The sequence below is a fragment of the Mustela nigripes genome, chromosome 14, assembly GCF_022355385.1.
Source record: "Mustela nigripes isolate SB6536 chromosome 14, MUSNIG.SB6536, whole genome shotgun sequence".
NCBI classification, from domain to species: domain Eukaryota; kingdom Metazoa; phylum Chordata; class Mammalia; order Carnivora; family Mustelidae; genus Mustela; species Mustela nigripes.
The window spans coordinates 5,062,363-5,073,479 of NC_081570.1; the positions used below are offsets into that span (position 1 = coordinate 5,062,363).

General features: G+C 41.0%; 1 protein-coding gene across 14 annotated transcripts in view; it reads left to right on the forward strand.

Moving 5' to 3' along the window:
• CAMTA1 (calmodulin binding transcription activator 1) overlaps window positions 1-10,458 on the forward strand; it is an 822,863-nt gene extending 812,405 nt beyond the window's left edge. For 6 of the 14 annotated variants that reach the window (XM_059374684.1, XM_059374683.1, XM_059374685.1 and 3 more), the window contains one exon: window positions 7,159-10,458. In XM_059374684.1, the coding sequence (XP_059230667.1) occupies window positions 7,159-7,191 (33 nt within the window). In that variant the 3' untranslated portion in view covers window positions 7,192-10,458. Of the gene's footprint in view, window positions 1-2,065; window positions 2,527-7,158 lie in introns of those variants that run through there. The other 8 variants (XM_059374689.1, XM_059374680.1, XM_059374681.1 and 5 more) reach the window with 8 other exon arrangements.
• Window positions 10,459-11,117: the final 659 nt, after the last annotated feature.

Here is an 11,117-nt window from a genome sequence, read left to right on the forward strand (position 1 = left end):
TGTTCCCTCTCACTGCCTCTGTTCATAGATAATGTTTCTTTCCACTTAAAAAACAAACCAAAAAAAAAAACCTCCCAAAGAGCAGATGCATGTCCTAGGACTCACTTTGACTAGAAGTTGTAGTGTCCTGCATGTGCAATTATTACAGTCGCTGCAAGGAGCCCAGTAAGAATCTAGTAAGAATGTTGCGTATGCACTTCTGTTAGCTTCTGTATGTCAACGGTCCTTTTGAAAAACGCATTTTCCAAAGGTGCTTCTCAACACCGCAGTCCCTACCTTAACTCCTTCAGCACCTGCTGCATTCTGTCGCGAGCTCCTAAAACTCCTCCCCGGGCAGGGAAAGCTAGGAGCCAAGCTAAGAGCTGAGAAGCTCAGGTTCTCCCTGGAGTGGTCCTGTTTCTCTCCCTGTGGTTCTAATTACCAGCAAGTTTCGCTCCCTCTCTGTTCCGTCAGAGAAGTCACGGGGGGCGCTCCCTCCCAACAGTCCCCAGGTTGAAATGACTCTCGGGAGGCAGAGCATTTGCAGAGGAGAGTTCTTACTCCTGGAATTTATGTCAAAGAAGTTAATACACTTACTCATTTATGATGTGGACCACACTTAAGACGTTTAAGGTTGATACATCAAAAGATAATACTTGAAAACTGAAGGAATTAAATTTTGTGGCGCAGTGTTTGCCAGACACTATTGAATTCTGCCTCCTGGAGGGATGAAGCAGAGGCTGTCTAGAAAGGCAGGTGATGTCGGTCTTCAGAATGAAGGCACAATAGGCTAATTCCAGGAGCATAGCAATGAGAAAATACCACTGTGTCTTCCAGTTTTTAGTATTCACTAATACTAAGGGGGGAGGCTAAGAAAAAGCCCCAGATCCCGTTCACCACATAAGCTCATTTTCGCCCAGCCCTTCATCTAGGCTTAGCCCCTAGTTTACTGACTTAAAACAGTTTCCAAATTCTCACTAGCTCTTATAGGGATTTGTTTTGTCTTGGACACAATAGCCATCCACTTAAGAGAAAACTTTTGTTAGGCACAGATATATATTTAAATGAATGGTCTTAATTATTATTTCAGTTAATTTAGGAATTCTGCTTTCAAAAAAAAAAAGTGACTGGAGGTTTTCTGAGATTGAGGAAGTCTTTGGGGCACACATTGCTGAAAATACTCCTTTCCAGCGGGGTTTCGAATATATCGAACAGGGTGTCATTTAGTGTCCTAGCAGAAAACCCAAAGTACCTCATATGTCAAGAAATAACCTGACAGATGCATTCTCCAGGTACTGAGACTAAACAGGGAAGTCCCTCTTTTTCTAGCTAGAAAATGTCTTTTCACTTCTCTCTAAGATAGTTTTTTGTGAGTAACAGGAAGTGTTCTCATAGATCAGAGGAAACAACTCTCCGAGAAGCTATTCCTAGATAAATTCCTTTTTTTCTCTGGGATGATACTTCTGTGAGGGCTTTACCACCTAGAATAGCCACCGCAAACACTGTCATACACTGTGGGAACTCTGGTTTTCCAATAACCTGTCTTAGTGAGTTGCTGGCCTAGTACCCACTTTCAGTAAAGGTGGGCAGAGCTACACAACTTAAAGAATCTTAATTGGAGGAAGAAGAGGTAACACTCTCTGGCCACAAAAATTTTAAGCAAGGGATTTTCTCTGTATTTGACAACTGGGTTTCCAAACTCTTGACTTTGCCAGATGGTGCCAGTTATCTGGGTAAGTAGTGATTTCGGTGCTGACTCTTGAGAACTGTCCTATGAAATCTCTTCAGTGGGTCATCGTCAAGATCTGCAGGTTACACTTGACACTTTCTGCTTTGTGGTATATACTTCAATCCAAGGGACGGTTCTCTGACGATGCCTGGAAGGCTCCTGGTTATTGGAGAGAAGTAGACAGTGCTCTAGGTCAAGCACGGTGACATCACACTTCCTTAGTTAAATAAGTCATGAGGCGTAGATCCCAAGCGGCCCAATATATCTGGTGAGGAGTAGGAAATGAATGTGTGGGATGTGTCATCATGGATGTAATTCAAATATCCAAAGTAATTTTGTCTTACTTGCCTCTTTTAGGAAATGAATATTTTTGGAACACAGTGGTGTGTGTTAAATTGCAGACAACATGCTCTGTGTCATTCTTATTGGGCCTCTCTGTCTTTTTTGTTTTGCAATCCAAATGAGATTTCTGGAAAATGGCAAGATCTCTCTTTTCCTAAATTCCCCACGAGCTATTGCAGCTCTCAGAGCAACAGGTAACTCATCAGAAAGCCGCATCTGGCTGCCCTGTATATCTTTGACGTCCAGCATTGCAAGAATATACCTGCTGAAATCCACTGACTCATGAAACATTTCTCTGGCTGAGCGTTCCTGAGTAGATGGAATGAAGCCGCTTTGCCTTATGCTTTACCCACGGAGCCATTGTTTGCTACAAGTTCCGGAAGCAGACCCACTTCATGTGTTCATGAATTCTCATTGGACGTCTGACGGGAATAAACCCTGTGGGCTTTGCTGGCTTTCAGTGCTGTTGCTTCCTACATCACTTCGGTACATTAGAATGCAACATTTGTTTTTTTGGTTGTTGTTGTTTTTTCTTTGGTTTTTTTTGGGGGGGTTGGTGGTTTTTTGGGGGGTTGGCGTTTCGTTTTGTTTTGTTTTTCTTGTTGTTAAGACTGCAGCCGTATCCCAAGGTGGCGATTCTTTTCAGCCTAGAACACTCGGGCAAATCCTGGGGTTGTCTCCCATCCCTGTTGAATGGTCACAGGTCAAAGTCTTGCTGCCCTAATTACCTCAACTCCAAGCCAGTCCTAGGAGTACCATTTTCCACGGTGCTGACCGGAGGCTGAGAAATGATCTCCTGGCAGCTCTCCATACGGTAGCGAGAGCCATCGAGCTGCAGAAGTTGTAGTCTCTGTCCCAGTTAACTGTCTGTCCCATCCCACGGAAGGCTGCTTTGCCCGTCTTCTGTGGGGTGAAGTTCAGAAGCAAGTGCAATTATAGTGGGGTTTGTTTTTAGATGACCAGGACATCCTTAGGTTAGGTTCTCTCTTGGCTCTGAATGAATCTCACAGGTATAACTCCTTTAGAGAGCCAAAACCTCAGTAAGCATTAGCTGCCTGTAGATAGCACACACCATGGGACGGAAGTCTATCAAACATCTGTATTCTAAGTTCTATGAATACGGTGACTGGATCTTCAAGTATAATTCCAGCTTTAAAAATTCTGGTCTCTATTTGCCAGTAAGTGTGCTGAAAACAGTAGGCTCTTAATACAGGTAGTATCAACAGCAGTTGAGTCCGTTGATGTTGGTTTGGGACCATAAAATAATTTTTTTTTTCCTCCACTGAATTTTTCAGTTGGGTGTTTTGTGTCATGTGATTGCAACATTTGTGAGATGTCATCGTAGTAAAAGATGGATAGAAAAACATAAACTCTTTTTTTTTTTTTTTTCGGAGAATGACAAGCAGGAGTAATTATTACAGAAGTACACTCCTTGTAGCACATTTTGGAAATATAAATAACAAGGAGAAAAACGCACAGGTAACTTTTAACACCTAAACTTTTATGACCCTTCGTGGTAAACGTATGTGTAGTCAACATGGGCCTTTTAGTGGCAATTCATGTCCTGGCAGAGATAAGGCAGCCACAAATTTCTGTAACTATTTGAAACATCGGTTTTTTAAGATTTGTGAAGAAAAATTCGAGTATCAAATGTTCTAAGTTACCTCGGTGATAGAGTTAATTGTTCTGTTTCTTTAGCAGTAATATACCAGTCAAACATTACTTTCTGTCCAATTGACATTTGACATTAAACAAAATAAAATAAAAAATTAGGCACCTGTACTCTGTCCTAATAATCTGCCCTCCAGTAACTTAGAACTCCATTTGTGACTTCAGTAGGACAGATTATGAGGGTCTCTCAGTTTCATCTAAACCTCGAGAGAGAAATTGACATGCGCCTAGTCTGCCGATTAGAAATTGGAGGAGGATAACATGCTTCCCTTCTCTTGATTCTTATTCCCACTATTTTGAGACCTCTGGTCCATCTTTATAAAATTGTTAAGTGCATTTTAAGTGTAGGAATTTTTGTTCTCCCAAACACTGTAGTAAAATCAGCATAAGGTCTCATAAAGGACAGCATCTCAGAGTTGAGGAAACGTAGTTGTTAGGAATAAAGGTATTAATTGTTATCAGTTTTCAATAACGTACTCCTCTCATGCCACAGAGATTGTCCAAATGCCTTTGGGAAAACCAATACCGTAACTAGGCTTTTTGTTTTTTGTTTTTTCCCATTGTTTTGTACTCCTGACCGTATATTGGAGGCAGCGGGGTAGAGAGGTGAAGTCAGACAGGCCTGGGCTCAAGTCCCCCCTCAACCACTTGCTAACTGTATTACCTGGGGCACGTTGCTTCATTGCTATAAATCTCAGGTTCTGCACTTATGAATTGGAGAGAATGGGAATGTGTCGAGAGGACTAAACGAGGTAATGAATACTTAGCCCGTACAGCCATTGGAACGGAAGCCTTCTCTTCCTCTTCCACGATCTCCTTGAACATCTGATTTAAAAAAAAAAAAAAAGCCTATGCCACTGAAGCCATTTGGGTATCATTTATCATGCTGACGTACTGTAAAAACTTCATCATGAAACTGAGAACCAAGTTCCCCACCAGCTTGGGGGTGATGAAATCCTAGAAACCAGGGCGTCTCCTTTTTCCAGTGTAGACGATCATCGCCACCTCTGTGTGTGGGCATGCATCTGGCCTTGACCTAGAGCCACGCGAGGCTATCTGTTGCTAGTTCATAGCAGAAGATTTACCTAGTGACTTCAAAACCTCATGAAAACTTAGTTAACTTTTTAATTAGTTTCAAAAGAAATTGCAAAAACAAAACCAAAAACCTGCAAAAACGAATGTGGCCATTTTAACTAAAAGAAAAGCTTTTGTTCAAGGTTTACCCACTGTGATCAGCAGATGATAGCTTCTTTGGTATGAGACTGTATGAAACATCTCTGGCTTACAGTTCACTCTCTTTCTTTCATCTCGATGATGAACTTCGTATTTTTAAAGCATTCCTCTTCACTCTCGAAAAACTGTGGATGGATATCTGTGTTTATGCTGTCAGGTTTTGAGTTCAGGGTTCTTCAGGTTCTAGAAGTCTCATCAGTGATGGAGTCACTGTTGCATATCTGTGAATGAGTTCTGTACTGGTGCAGAAATAAAATGTTGTCTTTGAAGTGGCATGCACATTTTGCGGGATTCGCAACAAGCTCTGCACAAGTACAGATATTTGCATGCCCAGAAGTAGAGGTGGCATCGGTGCATGCCTTGCATTTTTCCAGCCAGAGGGCTGTTAGTATAGATTTTGCATGTTTAAAAATTGAACACACAATATAGCATGTTTCAATTTTTAAAAAGCCATTTATCAAGTCTGCATGTCCAAAATTAGGGACCAATAATGATGCACAATTCTGCGTTGTAATATGATCCAAATTACCCTGAAACTTAATAATCCATGGTATATTTAATTACAAGATTTGAAACTAAATAATACCCGGGTCCAGTTGTGAACAGAGCAATGTCAACGTGTTCTAAACGTACCTGTTGAGGAGGAGGGATTTAACAATTTTGAAGATACACTGTTGATCAAGCTGGACCTGGTGTATTTAGTCAATAAATCAGGCAAATAAGTTTTCAAACATGATAATTTTTTTCAGTATTCATGATGATAAAATAATAAAGCTTTTTTTTTCTGAAAGAGAGCAACTTCTCTCTGAAGAGATTGTATCAACTTTGCAGAATACTCAGAAATGATTCTGCTTGGAGGTGGTAAATATATTGTTTTCTTCAATTGTGATAATAGCGTATGTGTCAGGCCATTGAATCCCAGATATTAACAACAACTTCCTACGCTTTTCAAAATGTTTTCTTCTCCCTGAGTGTCAACAAGAATCTATTTAGAAAGTAAACTGGCATTTGTTTTAAGATAGAATCTGAATTGACCGGTATCACTTAAAAGATAACAGCAGAAACCTTAGCCTTGGAGAATCAGAAAACTGTGTTTGGGGATTACTGACCTCTCTATAGGCCCCCAGGAGAAAAACAGAAGAGCCCTTTTCTTGTCGCACAGTTGAGGTATAGGGTATCCGTGTCCTGAGAAACAGCAGTTTCTGTTTGCCTGAACCCCTCCTCCCACACCCGTTTTAGGAAACAAATGTTATCACAGGGTCCGCAGAGCTCACGCTGCCTGCCGAGTACCACAGGTGCTGCCTTCGGGACTCAGACCCTGAAGTCACACTTGCATTTGATCATTTTGCTGTTAAGGCAAGATCTCAGTTATTTGTCACTAAAAGGAAATAATCTAGCTCACAACCCCTTCCCGGGCACTCCACCGACGTCAGGTGGCCATATTCAAAACCCAAGACAAAGTTTTATATTGAAAACTATAGACCAGAGGGGATGGGTAACACATAATTTGTTGATGTGAACTTCCCATGACTCTGTGGCCAACAATTTCATTAAAATTTGTTCACTACAACATGTTTGATAAATAGAACACAGTGGTGCGCCCCCTGTTGCTGTCCATCTGGGAGCACGGGGGGAAGTGACCGGAACCTCTTAGAAAGTTACAGTGTGGAATGGGAGGAAGGTCAGGAAACCGAGACTCCGAAACCCCGCACAGTGCTCGAGCGCAGTCGTAGGGCCGTGCAGGTCCGACGGGCTGCAAGATACCTCCCGTCTTGAGTCTGTGAGCAAAGCAGTTCAGTCCCCGGGAGTGTCAGAAGCAAGTGTGTGTGCAGTTTCCCTAACGTGCCTCCCGCGGAACTGCTGGGCATTCGCGGTGGTCCCAACAGGCTACAAAGGAAAGCTAGGCGGACAGTTAACTTTTCCTAAGATGAGCACGGTACCGTCACACGTGACTTAGGGCAGTCGACTTCCGTTTTGCTTTGTGTTCAGAGCACTCGCTGCGGAGCAGAGTTTCAGGAAGGGACGTGTCTTTCTCTTGAGTATTTCCCCCAGCAACTTAGCAGGAGTTTCTTTTGCCATCAGTCTTCCAAAGGGTTTTTGTCTTGGTTTTTCACTTCGGAGGGAATAGTCCCGCCCTTCCCCTCATCCAGCCACGGTTTCACTATATAGCTATCACCTGGTGTTCTGTTCTGTTTCTCTTCCAGAGTGAAAGAGTTGAGAAAGGCCAAGGAACTTGAAGACATACAGCAGCATCCCTTAGCAATGTGACATTGCTTTTCAGACTGTTTTCATTTCTGTTTTTAGCAGAGACATGCAACGACACACACGCACGCACACACGCACACACACACACAATCCCTCTGCAGTTTTGGGGAGATCAGCTGCAGGATTTTAACAGGAATGTGTTGGTCATTGCATTTGCACTTTCATGGACAACTTTTAATTTGATCAGCAAGACATCTTGGAACTCAATCTTCTGTTGGATCATGGGAAAACAAGACACCACGAGGAATTGAGAGAGGCTTCCTCTTCTTAGGAAGAAGCCGGTTTCCTTCTCATATAGGGCTGTATTCAAACATCGTGTGGAACTGTACAAATATTTATACCAAAAATATAGACAAGCAAAGGTGGGGATGCACTAGCAACAAAAGAGAGTGCTGCTCCTGCACCTGTCAGTTACTTCCAAGAAGCTGAATCTTTGGGATTGATTCTCAGTGGAGGGCTTAGATCATACAAATCTTTATTGGGTCCGTGTGTTCTCATTTCCTTCACTGATCTTATTTTATTTTAATTTGTGTTTGTTTTAATCTCTACAGCACACTTAATGCAACTTTTAAAATCTGCAGGTTTTTAATGTCTTGTGGAAATTTGCAGAGGGGCGGGTGTGTGGTAAACGGGTAATGCATGGGAACTAATGAGAAACAGCTTACAGAGTTTAAATTTATTTTCTTGTCCCCACCACCTCCCAAGAACCTGCGAGTATAATGATCATCTTGTCCCTTTTGTCATGCTCAGCACTTTAATTTTTGGGCCTTACTTTCATGTGCAATGAGATTTACGTAGAGAATTGGTATAGCATGGAGCTTTTTTTAGTAACCTTGGAAACTGTAGTCATTCTAAGGAATCACAAACCTTGCCTGGACATTTGCCACCTAAAAGATCAGTGTGGTGCTGCGTTCTGGCCAGTAAATTCCATATTTTTGGCTATAATCTCATCCAAACTGAGCAGTTTCTGTGTATATATAAAAGGTAGAATCGGAAAGTGAGAAAATATTTGAAAGGGATTATATTAATTGCTAAATATTTTATTCACAAAGGTCAATAACATGGCAAGATAAAATTATTTGTATAGTTTTGTCTGAACGAGCGAGAAAAAATGTGGATGTATTGTTTGTATATATTGTATATATTAAAACAAAGAGATATGTGCATGAAATCAAGAAAAAAGAAATGAACAAAAGCAAAGCATTAGTGGCTATGGTCTGTAAAATGAAACAAAAAAAAACTTTATTTCACTATAAGAGTACTTTATTTTAAATGTTCTTTAGAAGAACATTTTGCTAAAGCATGACTAAGCTACAAAAAACAAAAAACAAAAAAAAAGAGCTACTGTATTTAGACTTAGGATAAAAGGCAGAGTAACATTACTTAAAAAAAAAAAGGATATGTTTACATTTAATTTTGGCTACCAGGAGTTTATTTTATTTAATTTAAAATTTTTTTGCCAACGGTGCCAAGTAATGTGAATGCTAATATTGCTTAAGAAAATTAAGTTACTTTTGCTAAACAGATAATCATAAGATGAATCCGTATATAGCTTAACACCATCCACTCACTCCAACAAAGAACACTTAGAACGATCAAAACCTGACAAAAGAAATGGTATGACAAGTAGGAAAACGTCTCACGTTTTTCATATCTCCTGCTGGAAATCAGAAAATGGAACAAAAATTGCACAAAAAATAACTAAAAATTTAAAAGATGCAAACTGGTCTTGTAGGGTTGTCATGGTCTGTTACTCTTTCCATATAACGAGGAGCCAAAGAAATCTGATGCTTTTAAAAATTAAACTACTAACGTTAAATTGAGAGAATAAAGTTCGAATTTGCTGATGCCAGTTTAAAATTCCCAGGTAAAGTTTCAGGATCAGTTGGTGTGAAGCTGAAGTGATAGTTTTTGTTTTGTTTTCTTTTTCTTGGTTCTGGCTGCCAACTGTAAGTTAAAAACTCAAGGCTCGTTGTGAAGCCTAAAAATATTCACAAATAAGCTTTTAAACTGGTGTCTTTCGAAGGAAGGTAGATACAAAAAGATTGTGGTAAAAACTGGGGTCAGTGCTCTTGGTGCCTTTTCTATAATTGTACTTGTTTTTTAATTACTTCCTTTCACTGCCAACCTCGGATTACTGTACAGTATACGTCTTACCGCTTGTGATCAGCTTTGACAACAGTGACAGCCCCACAACCAGTAGCCACCTGTACATTTGTAAACTGACCTGGCTCGATTTTGTTTTTAAATGTGTGGGTTATGTTGCAGCTGTTGCACTCCCCCCGCCCCAAATACCTATTATTTTAAACGATTTGACCTGTAGGAGGACACTGAGTAATTTACAAAACACACAATTGTATCCATAAATGGGAATAGGAAGGTGAAAGCCAGCTCTTTCAGAATATCCCATATTAGAACTGAAATTAGATACGTTTATTCCATTTATTATGGTACAAATAACTGATCTTTTGACAAGAGTAATGACCTCAGTGGATTTGCTTTAACCCTCACGTTTGTTTATTTATTCATTTTTTATTTAATGTCTCCCATGCTACATTATTAGCCAAGTAAGTTAGAAACTTCTGGAAGATAAAGACTTAACATAGAATTAGGAGGGTTCTTACGGAGGGGATAGGAAGTAGGTTCAAAACCTACCGGTGTAGCCCACCAGTACAACTGTGAATCGTAGGTGAGGTACGAATGAATGCACTTCCACTGAAACGAAGCATTTCTGACCGCTTTTCCTTGGTTGTGAATCTTAATTTTGAATATAAGATGATAGGTAAGCGCAGCTTTCTTGGATAATCTGAATTCCCAAGTGCCAGGAGTAGGACTTCATTATAAAATTAATAGCTAATCTTATTCTGTCTCCTGAAGATTTAATTGCTATTCTTGTTACCCATTTGAAATCAGCTGTACTGTGTGAACGAAAATAAAGACAATAAACCGAACCCCTCTCTGGCTGCACGGTCGCTTATGGCAGTTCCACACAGTAGTTGGCGCCCAATGGGGGGTCCCTGAGACTTGCATGTAAAACTAGTCTAGATGTCTTCTTTTTTGTAAGTTTTATTTTTGTAATTGTGCATGTGAAGCATCATTGAATCAATGGATCTGTTGAAGAACTCAGCTGCTGGAAACCATGCAAAATGTTTTGAATTGCCCTTAAAATATGGAAAATGTTTTCTGAATGCTTTATATTCTTTCTGCTGTAAATTAAAAATGAAGAAAATTTCCCCATACTATGTGTGTGCTTTGCTTTAACTTTACCTGATACTGAAATCCGGGTGACCAGCCTGTTTCAAACCCAGACGAGATCACTTCCACGGATTTCCTTAGATCTAGAGACAGTGTTTTGTCATCCGCTATTACAGAGCTTCAGACGTGTCCGTAAGAGAAAAATGTCTTAGTAAGCCACTGCCCCTAGAACACTTGCTTTTCCCAACCGTCTTCTCGGGCACCGCTCAACATACCAGTTCCTTGAAACATAGAGACGCCAATCTCTGCTGCTTTTGAAAAGGCATTTTCCAGCTGACTACTAATACGCACCTTCTCTTCTGAGAATTCTGTCATCATCTCCTTTCCTTTCCTTTCACTGCAGAGTGTCATCCCGTGTCCCTGCTAGTGCCTCTTCCACGGAGTCCGGTGCGGATGCCCCCGCCAGACCCAGTCGGCAGGGTATCTCCCAACTCCGCCAGGCCCCGCTGGTTTCTCCAGCCCACTGCATTTAAGTGACATTCTCTTTTCGTGCTTATCCTCACTCTTTATTCTGTCTTCTTTTCACCTGTACCCCAACCTGCCCCTTCTGGTTGGGCGGTGCAAACCATGTCCATGTCCGCTGCTGTCCTTGGCCATGTTTGCTCATCCCTTGCCTGGAGAGTTTTCTTCCTGCTCCCCCAAC